This window comes from Haematobia irritans, chromosome 3, assembly GCF_050003625.1.
Source record: "Haematobia irritans isolate KBUSLIRL chromosome 3, ASM5000362v1, whole genome shotgun sequence".
In the NCBI taxonomy this organism is placed as follows: Eukaryota; Metazoa; Arthropoda; class Insecta; order Diptera; family Muscidae; genus Haematobia; species Haematobia irritans.
In genome coordinates, this window is record NC_134399.1 from 170,990,142 (window position 1) to 171,010,382 (window position 20,241).

A 20,241-nucleotide genomic window follows, 5' to 3' on the forward strand; every position below is an offset into this window, starting at 1 on the left:
GTCAAAACGAACAATTATACGAAATATACAAATAGACTTGATCACTTTTGTCACCATACCCAACAAACCATTCCTGCAAAATCGCCCATATACTTGGATATTTTACAATTAAACAAACGACAGCTGTTACTGCCGACGGCAAAGGTAACGCCGACGTTGGTACAACAACGAGTGCGACAGCAGAACCGTGCCGCCGCTGGGACAGGCTGATGGTATAAACCAGCAAATATTGTTCACATTTAACTTATGTGACGGTCTACGGTGTGCGAGACAATCAGTCTTAAAGATTTCGTTAAACGATTAACATTCAAAATTTTTACAAAAAAAAAGCAGATAAATAAAAAATATAAACAAAAAATTCAAAATAGATAAAAAATTTACAGCAATTGTGAAAGGCGATAAATATACACAACAGCAAACAATAACAACAAACAAATAGTTTGCTGTATAATTCAAATTTGGAAAGTTTGAAATTAATAACAAAACGACGAAATTAAAAATTATTCGTATATTCACATATATGAAAATAAAACCGCGGTTACTAAAATTAGTGAAAAGGAAAAATTTGAAAACAAAATTAAAATTTCTACCGGAACATAATTTTACATAATTGTTTAAATATATTTAATATAGAGAAAATTAAAATCAGCGCAAATCCCAAAATGGCTCAAAATACAGAGGTGTGTGTTAAGTAAAAATAAAACATATATTAATTTACATACATATGTATTTTTTTTAAGAAATTTCTGAGAAATTTTGTTTTTAATTTTTGGATTGTGGGAATAACAGTGTTCATTGACCTACTAAAATTGATAATATTTATAAACAAAACAAAAAGAAAAGAGGTTTTATCGAAGTATTTTTTTTTATTGAATTTTTGAATAAATCCAACAACAACACATATATAAAACAAATCGAGAGAATCGCTACTAACCCCAGCCATCATATACAATCAACAATACAGTCATCATCTGCATCTGTAGCATCATCACCATTCAATGAGAGAAGACATTTATTTATTCTCACAAAGTGTTTTACCAAAAACGAAATTCTTCTTCAACAAAACTGAAGAAAAAAAATGTAAAAACAAAAAACTGCACGGGTATCGAGTGGAAAATTCCCACAGCTATAAATACATGTAAAATGCATACGCACAAAACACTTGTTGGACGCCTTTGGTGTATTGTAAGCCATTAACTCTGTACTCTGCGAATGATAAATAAACATTTGACAGATGTTTGCCCATATTCTCATATCGTATATCCCCCCCTGTGCACTCATACAATAAGTTATACACAACAATAACACAATTAAATATATGAATCCTAATTGAGGGTTACTAAGTTTTAATACTGTCAAAATGTATAACACCTGTAAGGATAGACCTAGACCGCAAGGATTGTATCAACGAAATTGATTTCATGACTATTTGAATCGAATAAAACAGTATCAGTAATTTTATAAGGGCACTTGCTTCACTTGAAGGCATCCTAAGAAAGGATCTTCCATTGAAAACATGAGTACATATTTAAATATTAATCTCAAACTTATAATGGGTTCTTCTCTGCACATTTGTTGTTGTGTGAGTATGAGAGAAAGTGTGCATAGGCTATTTTCATTTATTTTAAAATCTCACCTGAAGTAGCGAGTATATTTTTTTATTTTATTCAATTTTGTAATACAAAAAGCCAATTATTTATTTATTATAATTGATGCGATTGATAGAGCTTTCAATCACATAAATCATAAGGGGCAACTGGATCAAATTCATTGCAATAAATTTCGAGCATATCATTCCGCCTGGAGGGTACATTGAAAAAATATTTACGTGATATTAAAGATTACGCAGCCTCAATTTTTGAATGCACAATTTACACACTATTAAGGATAAATTTCTTTAAAATAATGAAATTTTAATTAAAAGCAAGTTTATAATCTTTGCTTCAAAATTTTTTTCATTAAATTTAGGAAACACATTTTGAAAATTTGCATTCCTTCGTTAAAGTTACATGTCTTTTAACTAAGGCAATTTTTCCTTAAAATAAAGAAAAACATTTTTGATTTAAAGAAATCGTTCTTAAATTAAATGAAATATTGAATCTTTAGATTTAAGATAAAAACACTTCAAATATATGCTACGACTTATTTTGAGAATTTAGCATCTTTTGTTTAAAGTTATTTTGGAATTAGGAACATATTTTTTACTTCGAAGTATCCGTCAAAATTTGGATTTTTAAACTGGAAACTAGAATGAAAATTCGATAAATGAGATATGTATCCTAATTTTATTTTTATATATCCTAGATTTAAAGGCAGATACACCCAGAGAAGGAATATGATCACCTCAAACATGTTTTAAGAGCAAAATGTTATTTTTGGGTGGTGACCATGTAACATGGTTTTCGCAACCATGTTATTTTCTCGAAAATCATATATTTGATTTCGGCAAGCAGGTTATATTTGACGAGAAAACATGTTACATGGTTACCATACAAAAATAACATTTTGCTCTTAAAACATGCTTGAGGTGATCATATTCCTTCTCTGCGTGTAGGACGCAAAAAAATTTCCTTATTTTAAAGAACCCGCATCTTTGGCTCGGAATCAATACCAAAATCCTTAAAGGAAGATCAAAATCTTTGGATCCAAGTAACTTTTTTTTTGAGTGTATGCATGAAGGAGTAAACCGTTTTATATACAATTTGGTTAGAATAGCCGATATGAAAAAATAAGTAAATATCTTTCAACAAATTTTTTTTTATTTTATTAGATTGATAATTAATTGTTTGTCACTAAACTGAAAAAAACATGCTCGGTTCCAAGGATTTTGCCTTTACTCGAATGATTTTGGCATTGATTCGAAGCCAAAGAAACGGAGAAATGAAGTAAGCATACCTTTAGAATAGAAGTCTCTTTTAAATTTATGTTTTGTGTACTTGATTCTAGCAAGCAAATTTAAATTTATTCAATTTTTCAGCTTTTTCCTTCATGTGCTATCAATCAAATTTTCAAATTCCGACTCGACTTTAAGTAGAAACAATTCTATATTTCAAGTAAAAATCGTCTTTAAAATAAAGTCTTGAAAGACATGTTTTTCAATGCGTTTTTGCTTTGTAGTCAAGATTTAAAAAGGCAACAAATTTAAAAGCAAATTTTATTAATTTAGAAGAATTTTTCAGAATTAAGAAAGTCAAGATGACATTAGTAAAAAAAAATCTTTCATGTAAAGATACCCAAATTTTAATTCGAATATCTTAACTATAAGGAGAAAACGACTTCATTGAAAAGTTTATCGACTTTTGGACAAGGAAAAAATCTTCATATGAGAGAAATGCTTCTTCTATAATAAGTGAAATTCGCATTTGTATTTTAAGGACATGGAATCTCTGGCTTCACGACAATATTTTTTTCAGTGTAGTGCTTGTTTGTATATTATAAAATCCAAATTTCACTTAATAAAGTAAACTAAACACAGAAAAAAATTTCACGAAAATTTTTCCAATTAAAGGTGAGTACTAAGTTCGAGTTTAGCCGCTAAAGTGAAAACTAAATCGGTAAAAAGGCATAAAATTATACATATTTGTTGCAAATTTTATTATAACAAATTTATTAAAGATTGTTAAAGAAAAGTAATCGTGAAAAAATTACGATTTTAGCGGCTAAACTCGAACTTAATACCATCCTTAAAGGCTTAATTGAGTTTTAAAAATTTTTCAATTAAAAATTTAATTGATCCAACAAAATTTTTAATTGAAACAAAAATCAATCACAAAAATTATTAAATCAATTAATTATTTAATTGAGTAAAACAAACCCAAAAAAGAAATTTAAATGAAATATATTACAATTAAACTATTTTATTAATAGCTAAATAACATATTGTAAAGTAATAAAATTAATTAAATTGTTTATAGTAAACCAAAATTAAATAATTATAATGTAAACGTAACCCCACGGGAAATGGATCAAACACAGGACTGGTACAGGACTAGTCCCTGGTGTGCATGGACCAGTCCTAGTTCTGGTCAAGACGTATGGAAGGGACCGGTCACTTTAACATGGGTTTGTCATTGACGGGGTAAATTTACACTTTAGCACAAGCCTTGGACTCGTTCCTAAGGAAACGTCCTGGGGCATTTTAGTAGTAGCACTCCATAGACAGGTCCTCATGAACCAGTCTCGGACAAAAACTAAGAAATCTGTTTCAGTTTGGTTATCCGAATCACACCAGAAATGAAAAATGTTGAACAATAGGTTATTCTGGTAATTCTACCTCACTAAATGTGTAGATCCAATAAGATTTTTATATTAAGCAAGTATGGAATTAATTAAATTATCACTATTTAAAAACTGCGCAAACTGGATCGCCGGTACCAGTTCTGTGATAGGTCCGTCAGTGGCAGTTAGCACCAATTTCCGTAGGGAAATTATAAACATCACAGCAAAAACTTCATATCGCCCCTTTATTAAAATTAGTTTAATATACAATTAACCCTTTCACTATAGATGTCCACCTAGAAGGACATTCGAAAAAGACACCAAATTCTAATTTCCCACTTAGTTTCGATTTATTTCTAGAAAGTAGAGACTTTAATCTAAATAAGCTATAAATATTTTCTATATTGGTGAGCACTAATATACATTTTAAATAACTTCTTTAATAATAAACGAAAAATACGAGAATTTGAGACAATTTTTCTACTGTATGTTTCTAGTAAATGGACCTTTATAACAAAAACTATAGCTGATATTTTACGTTTTTTTTTTAATTTTTTCGCACACTGTGAAAGATATTATAGGCCAAATAGCGCTTATTTTCGTAAGGCCATTTTGTCACAATTGAAGAATCAAGTTTTCAGAACAAGCTCATACAACTCTTGAAGAAATTGAGGTAGGTTCTCAAAATGATAATTTTTGTTCTACATGCTATTAGTACAAGTAAAAACAGAAGAAAAATTAAAGTTTTTAATATTAGGTTTATTTCGGTAGTGAAAGGGTTAAGCGTTGTTGGCCTTTCAAAATCTTTGGATTAGATCGTTATTTTGCTGATTCCTTTGCCTTTTAACGTACTTTTTCTATTTTTCGATTTAGTCTATTTTCGTTTGTAACACATGAACTTTTATGTAATTTACTTTGGGTAAATATTTGGCATACGTTTTTTCTGTGTATACCAATGGGTGTTTGTAAATAAAATGTTTTTAATAAACACCGACAGAGAGAAAGGCAAGCATTCAGAGAGAATTACCAAGTAAAAAACGAGAACTATCGATAACAATATGATCGATACATTTTGATTGGCTTTGGATTACATTTGTTTACAACAAAAAATAATAGAGGGAGAGAGAGAGGGCTTTACACCGTTATACATTGCCTCCTTAGCTAAATCAAATTAGATTGAGATAATTTACAGTATCTTTACAACAATTAGTCGTTTAACTCTATTCGACCTCAGAGATTTCTCAAAACAAAAACAAAAAAAAAAACGCACACATAAAACGTGCTATCGTGATTCATTGCCAAGTCTGTCATAAATTCTTCTATTTGCTTGTTTATCCCTTGACGAGGGAATAACGATAGTTTTAGTGCTTTACAAATAGAGACTTATGACATTTTTTAATCACTTGATGTAACATTACTATCATCTAGTATATCTGGTGTTGAGTACCTACATACGTAGATACATTTAACAAAGAATGCGTCGTATTGTTTTTCTATATAAGTTATAGCTGAAAGGAAATCGGATCTGTTTTCTTTCATACTCATACAAAAATGATTTATACTCGTAGGTCTTAATACAGCGCGTGAAAATTGTTGTTAATTTGGCGGTTTTTCTGTCAATTATTGTATTTATTTCCAAGTTGTTAGGGAATGATTTTGCTTGATAGATTGACCCAGTCGCCTATACATATGGATTGGATCCCAACTTTTTGTCACAAATGCCATTCATCTATATAGTGGATAAATGCATTCATTATGACCGTCAGTATGTGAACACTTGTTTACATATAAACCATATGTGGATAGCGGCGTGTTACCATATTGGCGTGTAAACGCAATCACAAAGACTATTGGCAGACACTTGTGTAATTGAGCCATGCTCCTATAAATTCAGGACAAGTAGGTATTGACCTGTCTGGGAATTACCATGGTGCAATGGTTAGCATCCCAGCAAAAACAAACTTCAGCAGTACGAGTTTAGTTGCGCTTTTTGGTATACAATAAAGTAGGCAGTGCATCCACACTGCATGAATTGGTGACTGACGTATCCTAAAAAAACATACATTCTGAGCGTATTAGGTGTCGGACTTTTGACTGCTGTTTACTTTCGGGCTCATTTGCGTAAATCCAGTATTCATCACTTGTCACTATGTTACACCCAGAAAAAGTGACCCCTTCTTTAAGTTAAAATGAACTCATTGTGAAGAAAGTTGAACTTCGTAAAGCGCCAAATACATTTTTATTTGTTTGAACGATATGATTTTCGTAGAAATTAGGTAGAATGTATTCCATATATTAGTTAACATTTTCCTATATTTATGTACCACTATACTACAGAATGAAAAAATTTAACTGAATTGAATTCATATGTGGAATGATTTTATTGAACTTTTTTCATTCATTTGGACAACTCTTACATATTTGTGGTAAACCTTTTATGTATTTATATAAGCAATTTTTCTTCAATAAAAGGCATGTTTTATTAATATATTAAATATGTTTATTTAGAATCAACAGCATTGACTGGGCGAAATGTTCGTGGAATATTGAATGCACGCTGGTTCCACTAATGTCTTAGGTGGTCTCAATCTGACGATAGCTTAGATGACGATCTTGGAAAAAATTTTCCCCGTCCTAAACTAACATATTGCTCCTAAAACATGTTTTGAGGTTATCATGTTCCTTCCCTGCGTGTATGTATAACCTTAAAAATGTCAAGTTTTACGATAGAACTGTCAGTTGACAGATTACCTAATCCCGGCATAGGGTTACCTTTTACCCCCGTAACGAAATTTTTTCCATTGAGATACGAAAAATGCTAATTAATAGTATGGCCCAAAGAAATTTCCTCAATACTACGAAGTTTCTTCAACCAGTGTATATTCTAAAACTGCTTGCGGCGACATATGTTGATAGATATCGCAGTTGAATAATATAAAACCATCTTTCCACTTGAACCACCGCCCTAAAGTTACTAAACCTCATAGTTTCATGATGATGACAACATGTATTATTATTGCCAACATTACAATTAATCATTGAAAAATATTTATTTCTTGTAAATTTTGCAAATTTTAATATCTCATTCTTACTTAAATTAAAAAATCATTAAATATTTTTTTTTTTCAAAAACAAAAGCTATTGACCGTGATTCAATAAAATCAAACAATGATGTTGCATTTCAAATATTGATCTTCCCCCATTTCCGCGAATAAATAAAATAACAAAAACAATATTAAAATTAAAAGACAAATAAATGAATTTATATACATACATATGTACCCATAAAAACAAATGGAATGCATTTGAACCAAAAATAAATTTGGTCATAAAAATATATAATTTTAATTTAGCAGAATATATTAGCATGTTTTGTTTTTGGCGTATAATTACGATAACATTATGAATGGAAATTAGAGGTGACATTTAACCGTTTTATTATTGTTTATTCCCACATTTTATTATTTAATATGAAAATGCTCGCTTTAGATTTATTAGAATGGATAAGAATAGTGTTAGAAAAGTGACGTTTACATTCATGAAAGGTGTGTTTTAAATTAGATTAGGTTTTATGAATGAAATTGAAATTTTGTAAACGAATAAAATATTTCATACACTAAATTGAAATGTAATGTGATTTTATTTAGTAAAATAATATGAAGATTATTTAGTGCTTTCGTTTATATCAGATAAATTTAAATAAATTTAATGAATTTAATTTAAAATTATTCAATTCTACTATTAATAAAATTGGGTTTAATTAAAATATATTTTTAACATTAAATTTAAAAAAAATACACGCAAAAAAGGAATAGGATCACATTAAATCTGTTTTAAGAGTCTTATGTTATTTTAGGAGGAGGAATATGTAGCATGAATATCTCAAACCAAGTGTTATTTGTTATATTTTACCTTGTGTATGCAAGGCGGGCATGCTAACCATTGCACCACGGTGGCTCCCATTTGTTATATTGGTGTAGTAAAAATAAAAAAGTAAATATTATAATATTTCAATCGTATATACACAAAAAAAGTATTTTTTTGTTTTCAATCACGAAACTAATTGATCCAAATAATTTTTTTATTGAAATGTTTTCAATCACAGAAATGATAGTGTCAATTAAAAAATTAATTGAAAGTCAATAACAAAATAAATTGGCCCAATTAAAAAATTAATTGATACCATTAATTATTGTGATTGATTTTTGTTTCAATTAAAAAATTTGTTGAATCAATTAAATTCTTACTTGAATATTTTTTAAAACTGAATTAAGACTTTAATTGTAAATATTTTCGAGAAATTTTTTTCTGTCTACTTTTAATTTTGATTTGAACCTATGCAGTTTGGCTTATATGTATTGCTAACTCAATTAAGACTTTACTTGTAGAAATTTCCTGCTTTTTTTCTGCCTACTTTTAATTTTAGTTTCGACCTATGCAGTTTGGCTTATATGTAATGGTATAATTTCTTTTTTTGACAGCTGAATTTTTTCCAGTGACAGTTCAATTTATTGTTTAGAAGGTTACAAAAGTATTGTGATCTTTTATTTTTGTGAGCGTATTATACCGAAAATTGTTACTCAGGCACACTCACGAAGAAAGTATTTCGCGGCGTACGGTCACACATAAAATTTTGATTTGTTGCTCAAGCCGTTTCGTGCACACCTCTCCCGGCGCTTCGCCGGGAATGAGCTAAAATACCTCAGACCCACATTCGGGCAGCGTGTAATGGCTTTGTTGATCGTTTGATGGCCATAATTCGGGTCGAAAGCTGCCAAATGGAACAAATCTATACTGATTTTAGAATTTGATGTTATTTCCAACATGTTTTTGCTTTTAAACAATAGAATTAAAAAAAGTTATACCCGAAACCCTGTACTCGAATTATACCCTCCGCCATAGGATGGGGGGTATATTAACTTTGCCATTCCGTTTGTAACACATCGAAATATTGATCTAAGACCCCATAAAGTATATATATTGTGGATCGTGGTGAAATTCTGAGTCGATCTGAGCATGTCCGTCTGTTGAAATCACCCTAACTTCCGTACAAAACAAGTTATCGACTTGAAACTTGGCACAAGTAGTTGTTATTGATGTAGGTCGGATGGTATTGCAAATGGGCCATATCGGTCCACTTTAACGTATAGCCCATATAAACGGACCCCCAAATTTGGCTTGTGAGGCCTCTAAGAGAAGCAAATTTCATCCGAAATTTGGTACATGGTGTTAGTATATGGTCTCTAACAACCATGCAGAAATTGGTTCACATCGGTCCATAATTATATATAGCCCCCATATAAACCGATCTTCCGATTTGACTTGCGGAGCCTCTAAGAGAAGCAAATTTCATCTGATCCGACTGTACATGGTGTTAGTTTATGGTCTCTAACAACCATGCAAAAAGTGGTTCACATCGGTCCATAATTATATATAGCCCCCATATAAACCGATCCCCCGATTTGGCTTGCGGAGCCTCTAAGAGAAGCAAATTTCATCTGATCCGGCTGAAATTTGGTACATGGTGTTAGTATATGGTCTCTAACAACCATGCAAAAATTGGTCCACATCGGTCCATAATTATATATAGCCCCCATATAAACCGATCCCCCGATTTGCTTTTCAGAGCCTCTAAGAGAAACAAATTTCATCCGATCCGGCTGAAATTTGGTACATGATGTTAGTATATGGTCTCGAATGACCATGCAAAACTTAGTCTATATCGGTCAATAATTATATATAGCCCCCATATAAACCGATCACCAGATTTGACCTCCGGAGCCTCTTGGAAGAGCAATATTCTTCCCATTCGGTTGAAATTTGGTACGTGATGTTAGCATATGGTATCCAACAACCATGCAGGAATTGGTTGCTATCAGTCAATAATTACCCAGCAAAAAAAGCGTCGCCAAAAAAGCAATGAAAATATTCTTTTTGGATCCGGAAGTGGTGCAAAATTGACGCAAAATTGAAGGAAGTCCTCCATTTCAACAGCCGTTGCACTAAATTTGCATCACTTCTTTGATTGTGATCCGAATTCAATGTTTTGGATGTAAATTAAAAAATTCTGTGATATTTTGGCAAATAAATAATTTTTATAATTTTTTATCATTTTTAATGGATTTTAACGCTTATCGGAACCGTTTGACCTTAAATATTTTCAAAAAATTACAATTTTTTTAGATTGGATTTAGCATTTTTTTCGACAAAATTTAAATGATTTGTACCATTTTATGAATTTTTACTCTGTTTTTAACCTATTTGAAACAAAAAAAAGTTAAAATTACCCATTAAAAGTATGAACAAACCAAGTTATAAAAAATTGAATTAAAAGAACTTCCTGGGTAGTTAAAATAAAGAACATCATTGGAAGTGCATCTTCTGGAAGTGCTTTTAAAGTTGTGCCTTTGGAAGAACTTCCAAATTTTTTTGCTGGCTATATATAGAAATTTGGTACGTGGTGGTAATATATTATATTTAACAACCATGCCAAAAGTGGTTTATATCAGTCCATAATCATTTATAGCCCCCATATAAACCGATCTCGAGATTTGGTTTTGGAGCCTCTTGGAGGAGCAAATTTCATCCGAGTGAATTGAAATTTGTGGATGAAGTTTCTACGCAATCCATGGTGGTGGGTACATAAGATTCGGCCTGGCCGAACTTACGGCCGTATATACACTGAAAAAAAAACATACTCGGTTCCAAAGATTTTGTCTTTACTTTAAAAAATTTGGTATTGATTCCGAGCCAAAGAAGCTGAGAATACAAGTAAGGATACTTTTAAGACACAATTCTCTTTTAAATTTAGGTTTTGTGTACTTGCTTCTAGGAAGCAAATTTTAATTTTTCGCTTTCTCAGCTTTTTTTCTTCATGTGCTATCAAAGTCCTTTAAAAACGAGTTAACGGCAACGTTATTTTCCAAATTAGGACTCGACTTCCAGTAAAAATTATGATATGTTTCAGGTAAAAAAAGTCTTTGGAATAAAGTGTTGAACAACATGTCCTATATTTGAAAGAATTTTTGCTTTGTAGTCAAGATGCAAAAAGACAACAAATTTAAAGACAATTTCATTAAATTTAAAGACGTTTTCTGAATTATTAAAGTCAAGTTGACCTTAGCCTATAAGTTTTTTCTTTCATGTTAAGATACCCATTTTTAAGTCAAATCACTTAATTATAAAGACAATACGACTTCATTGAAAAGTTTATCGACTTTTGGACGAGGAAAATAACTTTATTTTAGAGAAATGCGTCTTCTATGCTAAGCAAAATTTGTATTCGTATTTTAAAGACATGAAATCTTTGACCTCGCGACAATATTTTTTTCAGTGTACTTGTTGATTTTTATTTGTTTTGTTTTTCATATTATTTATATATTATCAATAACTGAGTTGTTTCCCATTGCTAATCTTGCCTTAGTATTTAGAGATGTATGGAATTTATTATCTTCTAATATGCGAAAAATATATATGAGTATATGTTATTGCAATATCCGTTATATCGTCACGAAATCAAAATCTTAGTTTTTCAATTGATTCACAGACTACTTATTAGGAGGTGTGACTGATTATTTAGCTGTCATATTACAAAACGAATGCACTTGATAACATAAATGCAATTAATGGCTATGTATTTGAGTGTATTTAATTTTAAATAATTGATGGTTTCCGTATCTAACACTTTTTCTTAAGCATATTCGTTTTGAATTTGTAAAAGTAATGGAATAAAACCAAGTGTAAATCGTGCAATTAAGAAAAAGATTATGTCATGGCATTTAAAAAGTCTTTGGTTTTAATTAATCAACTTAAGTACAAATGTACTAAACTTCAAAATCGTTGCAGTTCAGCTCGTGTTAGCACTTGTATCCATTTATATTATGAATGTTTGTTTTTCTTAGTTTTTGATTTGGGCTATCTTCTAAGTGTTTGACATGTGTTCTTAGAATTTGTTTAAGTAAAATGACATAGTAGCGAATCCAAAGGCGTAACTAGGATAATTATTGTGGGAGCGAAATACACGAACCTCTACAATCAGAAATTTATATTTGTATAACAATCAATTTTTGGCTACATCCCTGAGTCCATCTATAACTTAACTATGTGTCTGTGGCCAGACGTAAGAACTGACATTTTAGGGCCCCTTTAACATGACGGGATGTGGAAAATTTTTATTTCGAACTTGGTTGGAATCCAAAAATTTTTTATTGGTCGTATTCCAAGCAATTTGTTTGAAGGCGCCGTTTTTTTCTGTTTTCACATCGTCATACTTTTTTGTGGATGATAGATCTTTTTGTTTCAATGAATGAATGAATGCACGTCTTTAGATGATATCAGTGATTTGTTGCTCATTAGATAATTATATTAGATTTTCTTTGGCCATCATCATCTTGGAATGTTCGAGGGAGGTATATTTAGCACAGTTCTTGATTTCTAGGGTGGAGGTTAAAGTTTTTTACATTCATATATGCTATGTACATCGAATACTTATATACTTTTCGCTATTTAATGATTGATTGATTGAAGGGGTGACTAATGGACATCGATTTTTTTTAAATAGAGTGTACAACAAATAAACAAGATTCAGCAGAGTAAATCAATTTAAACCTCTATACCAAATATTTGCAATTATGTTATAATCTCTACCAAAAGAGAAAATTTTTGAGTGTATAAATAAAGATCTTTTGAATTGTAAATTTAACGATAAAAGGGAAAACTGTTACTTCTAAAAAAAAATCATTCAAATCTACTTTTATTTCAATAGAAATATAAATATTATGTGCATTGAATATTTTGTCAAAATTTTATTTCTATAGAAAGTTGTGTCAAAATTTTATTTCTGCAGAAAATTTTGTCAAAATTGTATTTCCATAGAAAATGTTGTCAAAAATTTATTTCTATAGAAAATTTTGTCAAAATTTTATTTCTATAGAAAATTTTTCAAAATTTTACTTTTATAAATTTTTTTCAACATTTTATTTCTATAGAAAATTTTGTCAAAATTTCATGTCTATAGAAAATTTTGTGAAAATTTTATTTCTATAGAAAATTTTGTTAAAATTATATTTCTATGGAAAATTTTGTCAAAATTTTGTTTTATATCTATAGAAAATTTGCCAAATTTTATTTCTATAGAATATTTTTTCAAAATTTTATTTCTATAGAATATTTTGTCAAATTTTATTTCTTTAGAAAATTTTGTCAAAATTTTCTTTCTTTAGAAGATTTTTTGAAAATTTTCTATAGAAATAACATTTGACAAAATTTTCTACGGAAATAAAATTTTGACAAAATCTTCTAAAGAAATAAAACATTTTGTTTTATTTCCATAGAAAATTTGCCAAATTTTATTTCTATAGAATATTTTGTCAAAATTTTATTTCTATAGAAAATTTTGTCAAAATTTCATTTCTATAGAAAATTTTGTCAAAATTTCATTTCTATAGAAAATTTTGTCAAAATTTTATTTTTATAGGAAATTTTGTCAAAATTTTATTTTTATAGAAATTTTTGTCAACATTTTATTTCTACAGAAAATTTTGTCAACATTTTATTTCTATAGAATTTTTTTTCAAAATTTTATTTCTATAGAAATTTTTGTCAACATTTTACTTCTGTAGAATATTTTGTCAAAATTTTATTTCTATAGAAAATTTTGTCAAAATTTTATTTTTATAGAAAATTTTGTCAAAATTTCATTTCTACAGAAAATTTTGTCAAAATTTTATTTCTATAGATTTTTTTTTCAAAATTTTAATTCTATAAAAAATGTTTTCAAAATTTTATTTCTGTAGAAAATGTTGTCAAAATTTGTCAAATTTCTATAGAAAATTTTGCCAAAATTTTATTTCCCTGGAAAATTTTGTCAAAATTTTATTTCTATAGAAAAATTTGTGAAAATCTTACTTCTCTAGAAAATTTTGTCAAAATTTCATTTCTATAGAAAATTTTGTCAAAATTTTATTTCTATAGAAAATTTAGTTAAAATTATGTTTCTATGGAAAATTTTGTCAAAATTTTGTTTTATTTCTATAGAATATTTTGTCAAAATTTTATTTCTATAGAAAATTTAGTCAAACTTTATTTTTATAGAAAATTTTGTCAAAATTTTATTTCTATGGAAAATTTTGTTTTATTTCTATAGAAAAATTGTCAAAATTTTATTTCTATAGAATATTTTGCCAAATTTTATTTCTTTAGAAAATTCTGTCAAAATTTTATTTCTGTAGAAAATTTTGTCAAAATGTTATTTCTATACAAAAATTTGTCAACATTTTGTTTTATTTCTATAGAAAATTTGCCAAATTTTATTTCTATAGAATATTTTGTCACAATTTTGTTTCTATAGAAAATTTTGTCAAAATTTTATTTCTACAGAAAATTTTGTCAAAATGTTATTTCTATAGAAAATTTTGTCAAAATTTTATTTCTATAGAAAATTTTTGTCAAAATTTTATTTCTTTAGAAAATGTTGTCAAAATTTTATTTCTATAGAAAATTATGTTATTTCTATAGTAATTTTATTTCTATAGTAAATTTTGTCAAAATTTTATTTCTTTAGAAAATGTTGTCAAAATTTTATTTCTATAGAAAATTTTGTCAAAATTTTATTTCTATAGAATTTTTTTTCAAAATTTTATTTCTATAGAAATTTTTGTCAACATTTTACGTTTCTAGAATATTTTGTAAAAATTTTATTTCTATAGAAAATTTTGTCAAAATTTCATTTCTATAGACAATTTTGTCAAAATTTTATTTCTATAGAATTTTGTTTTAAAACTTTATTTCTATACAAAATTTTGTCTATAGAAATTTTTTTTTAAAGCTTTATTCAATAGAAAATTTTGTCAAAATTGTATTTCCAAAGATTTTTTTTCAAAATTTTATTTCTATAGAATATTTTGTTTTATGTCTGTGCCAACATATATTTTTTTACATGTGTTCAACTCATAACCGCTACATTTAATCTTGAAAACCATATCCGACTTTTCTTCCGTTTTTAACATAGATTTCGTCCTACTATAAAGTTCATTGACTTTATAGTAAAAAAAGTAAAAAAAAAATCTATAGGCAATTTTGTCAACACTTTATTTCTATAGAAAATTTTGTCAAAATTTTATTTCTATAGAAAATTTTGCCAAAATTTTATTTCTATATAAAATATTTTCAAAATTTTATTTCTATAGACAATTTTGTCAAAATTTTATTTCTATAGAAAATTTTGTCAAAATTTTATTTCCGTAGAAAATTTTATTTCTATAGAAAATTTTGTCAAAATTTTATTGTTATAGAAAATTTTGTCAAAATTTTATTTTTATAGACAATTTTGTCAAAATTTTATTTCAATAAAAAATGTTTTCAAAATTTTATTTCTGTAGAAAACGTTGTCAAAATTTTATTTCTATAGAAAATTTTGTCAAAATTTTATTTCTATAGAAAATTTTGTCAAAATTTTATTTTTATAGAAAATTTTGTCAAAATTTTATTTTTATAGAAAATGTTGTCAAAATTTTATTTCTATAGAAAATTTTATCAAAATTATATTTCTAAGAAAATTTTATCAAAATTTTATTTCTATAGAAAATTTTGTGAAATTTTTATTTCTATAGAAAATTCTGTCAAAATTTTATTTCTATAGAATATTTTTAAAATTTGTTTTCAAATTTCAAATGTTGTACCCCATAGTTGGATGCCGTAAGTCTAGGTTAGGTTAGATGGCAGCCCGATGTATCAGGCTCACTTAGACTATTCAGTCCATTGTGATACCACAGTGGTGTACTTCTCTCTTATCACTGAGTGCTTCCCGAATCCATGTTAAGCTTAATGACAGGGGACCTCCTTTTTATAGCCGAGTTCGAACGGCGTTCCACATTGCAGTGAAACCACTTAGAGAAGCTTTGAACCAGCATTACTGAGATGGGATAATCCACCCCTGAAAAATTTTTGGTGTTCGGTCGAAGCAGGAATCGAACCCACGAAATTGTGTATGCAAGGCGGGCATGCTAATTATTGCACCACGGTGGCTCCATTGCCATAAGTCTATATCTCGTTTAGAATTGCTTTATAAAGTATTACTTTCTGGTTCTGTCTCCTACTATGCCAAAAAATCAACACATACTTAAGAGGTTTTGATAGGGTGTCCAAAACCGACATCGGTTAACCGGAATTTATTACATGCAAATGAAATTTCTATCTACTTTGTCATATGTTTCATAATTTTCAACATCAATTTATGCTGCTGTATTAAAAGATTATTGCTGAACTTGCAACCACTTATATTTATCCCCCATATGCAAAAAAGTTAAAGAAAACTGCAAGCCTACTTTTACCATATAAATCATAGATAACCTAACTAATAGATGGCCCGTCGCTCTCCGAACAGAAAATGTTGAAGAAGCCCAAGTGAATTTTCTGACATTTCGTTTTGTGTTTTTCGTAAAGAGAAAATTTGCAATTTTTTGTTCAAATATGAACTTTTGAATATTTAATTTAATTATAAATCATCTAGTGTATCAAAAGTGTTCAAATTGCGGATATAATAGAAAAATTGTAAAAACGAATCTAAGAGAGAATTTGTAATTCCCCCTATTTTCTTCGTTTATTCCTCATTTTGGGAACTGTCAGACTGCGTTTGACACCGATGGGTCATCTATTACTTAGTTATCTAGGATATAAATTCCTTCGATAAACTATCAATAAATTACTTTTCATATGGGTATATAGTATGTTTATGGCGAACAAATTCTGCTTGATTCCGTTTTTTATTAATTTGAATTTTGTTTAATAGAGACATTTATAAATTGTGCTATAAATTCAATTAGAAAGAAAATCTTTCTATCCTTTCTATAAGCGATATTTATCAAAACTCTTGGGAAGGATATATTGATCTAAAAAAAAACTTTTAGATTCTTGTTGATTTTATGTTTATGTGATAAACCATAAGCCATAAAATATTTCCAATAAATATCTTATATGGGCTAATCTTATCTATTGCATTCTTTTTATATATCTGATATGTTTACCAAATAAACCTCTTGAAGAAAAAATGCTGTAAAATAAATACATATAATAGCATGTTTATTTTTCCAAAGGGCACTAAGGCAATTGAACTTCAACAGTTCAAGCAGACCATTTAAAACTGGCTGACTGCTATGCTTCGTTTAACTTTAACACTTAACCAACGGCCAGCAATAGTACAATGGCCAATTCATTTGATTCTTAATTTAAAATTATTATTATTATAATTATTTTTGTAATTCTTGCTATTTGAGTACAAACATGTGTGTAGGTTTTTCAAAGCACCATATTTACAATGACCTACACAAATTGGTGCCGGTGTAATAACTTTCACAAAAATTCTTGAAAATTTATTTTTAAAGGTTTTTGTTTAATTTTCATTTTATGTTTTTGTTTTCGATTTTTTTTAAAATTTTCACATTCCACTTTGTAGTTGGTGGGTGAGACGTTTTTCAGAGATCACTTCTGGGTGTTTGTTCCTGGTATAGTCAGTCGTCAATGTCATTGTCAGACGTTGCGTATTTCAAAATTTCAAATTGGCATTGAACTTGCTTGAATGCTAAATTTGTCTCATTTTCTGTTTTGGCAGTAAAAAAACTTTCTAATTGTTCAATTTATCAGATTGATTTTTTTTTTTTGTTTTCAAAACAAACAACAATGGCCAATATGAACTAACTGCCAAGTTACGGGAAAAATTTAGTGGAAAATTACAAATCGAAAAACGTAATTAAACTAATTTTGTTTAAAACATCAAAAATAGAAGAGTCAATTGTGAAAGATGTTTACTAAAAATTGTTTTTATGTACAAAAGCAAAAAAAGTATATCAATCATAAGAAACAATTTCTTTAAAATTAACAAGTTTCACTTCACTACTACTTTGTGTCAATCTCGACTTTGACCCACTAAAGAGGTGGTTTGCATTCTTTAAATTAAGTTCCTTTGAAACTACTTGTGTGTATGCTCACAGTCTGATATGTATATAGAAATGCTTGGCTGTATGCTTTACTTGTTCGTTTATAGCGACCATAGCGATATTTGGAGTGTTGATGATAAGAGATACATGGTCCAGTGGATAGTTCGTCCGGGCAAAAGGTACAATTTAAAATTAGGTTTTGAAATCAGATATTTCAATTTTAATTTTAATTTTCAATTTCAAAATTTTATTAATTTATTGAGGCTCATAACGGACTAGATTCAGTTCAACAGTCACTCGAATACGAATCAATTTGTGTTTCTATCTTTTTGAAAGTTCGTTTCGTTTGTATGAGAATACATCCCAGCAAAACAACCTGCTGAATTTTCCAGATCTTTGTAAGGAAAGTCAAAGTTTATCAGCGCTTACCTCTACGAGGAATTCACAGATGATTTTTTCAAAAGGGAATGTCCCACTTGAATGCACTTCTTCTTTGCATGAATTTTAGTGCTTTCAAATTAATAAATCTTTGCAACTTTAGTGCGCACATAATAATTTTGAATATTGCAACCATAATAGCACTAAAGTACTGCTGGATGGCGGTAATACACTGCCTTTATAAATTATGAAATTAACATACATTTTTACCCGTCTTCCTTCTTCCGGACCGCGTTGCAGGTCCCAAAAGTTCCCAGCAAAAAAAAAATTGGAAGTTGTTCAACAAACATTTCATGGAAAGCGCATCCCGGAATCCCCCGGAATTCCCGCTTGGAAAAGTCTTAGAAAGAATGGAATTAGGCCGTTTTAGGTAAAAATTAAAATTTTGGACAATTTAAAAAATAGAAAATCACTAAAAAAGAGATTTGAACCTGTGCCGTTCGACATTTTCACTTCCATGAAAGTTCTTTTGAGAAAGTTTTGCAAATTACGATAACTTTACAATTTTTATTGGTTTTTATTGGAAAAAATATATGCCGAAAAAAAAAACAAAATAAAAACGATCTATAACATAAAAAATAATTTTTTAGAAATATATTTAACAAAAAATTTCCGCTGGTAAGATTTCAACCAGCGTTCTATATTTTTTGAACCATAATAATAAAGAACATCTCAGGAAGTAGTTAGAATGTCATACCGTGGTGTCATATTATGTTCATTATATTATAAGTGTAACAAAAATACTGATAAAAATAAAAAGTGAAATTGGAAACATTTTTTTTGTTTTTTAGTTTTTTAAATTTCCAGAGCACAAAATTCTAATTCAATCGCGAAATTAATTGACCCAATTAATTTTTTAATTGAAATGACTTCAATCGCGAAAATTATAGTATCAATCACAGTTTTAATTGGACATACAAAAATATTTGATTAAAAAATTATTTAATTTGATTTGAAAACTTCAATTAATTTTTTTTTTATTGATTCAATTAAAAATTTAATTTATGTTGATTGCAAACCTTAAATTATTTTTTGAATTAAAAACGTGACTATTTTCAATTACTTTTTTAACTACCTTAGTGTTTTTAGTTTAATTAAAAATTTGATTGTTTGAAATAAATTTTTAGTTAAAAATTAAAAAAAAAAATCGATCGTTTTTTTTAAGTGACTTAGTCTTCCGAGTTGGTTGGTTGGTTAAAAAGTTAATTGTATCAATTAATTTATTAATTGAAACAATTTTTCAACTTTTTAATTCGAAAAGTTTTGATGATATTTTTTTCTGTGTAAACATGAAAAATGTAAGTTCAACGAAAATATAATAATTAAAAAGCAGAGGTAAATTGATTTCTGTTAGAATTGAGGAATGAACAAGTAAGGAAAGTCTAAAGTCGGGCGGGGCCGACTATATTATACCCTGCACCACTTTGTAGATCTAAATTTTCGATACCATATCACATCCGTCAAATGTGTTGGGTGCTATATCCCTTTCCGACCTATAGCCGATCCACGTGATAGATTTTCCTAAATTTTTCAATTCTGTTATTTATGTGTACATAGAACATTTTAAATGATTAAGTTTGTTCAGTTTGATCCTGTATCCTGTTTTTTCAGGATACGTACAATTGTTGCAGTCCGGTAAATTCCGGTAAAAGTC

At 28.5% G+C, this 20,241-nt stretch overlaps 1 protein-coding gene across 1 annotated transcript in view; it reads left to right on the plus strand.

Annotated features, from left to right (window-relative positions):
* The first annotated feature begins 275 nt into the window (after positions 1-275).
* LOC142228982 (proton-coupled amino acid transporter 1) overlaps positions 276-20,241 on the plus strand; it is a 57,732-nt gene continuing 37,766 nt past the window's right edge. The window contains exon 1 of the mRNA XM_075299511.1: positions 276-680. Within this exon, the coding sequence (XP_075155626.1) occupies positions 663-680 (18 nt within the window). The 5' untranslated portion in view covers positions 276-662. The remainder of the gene's footprint in view (positions 681-20,241) is intronic.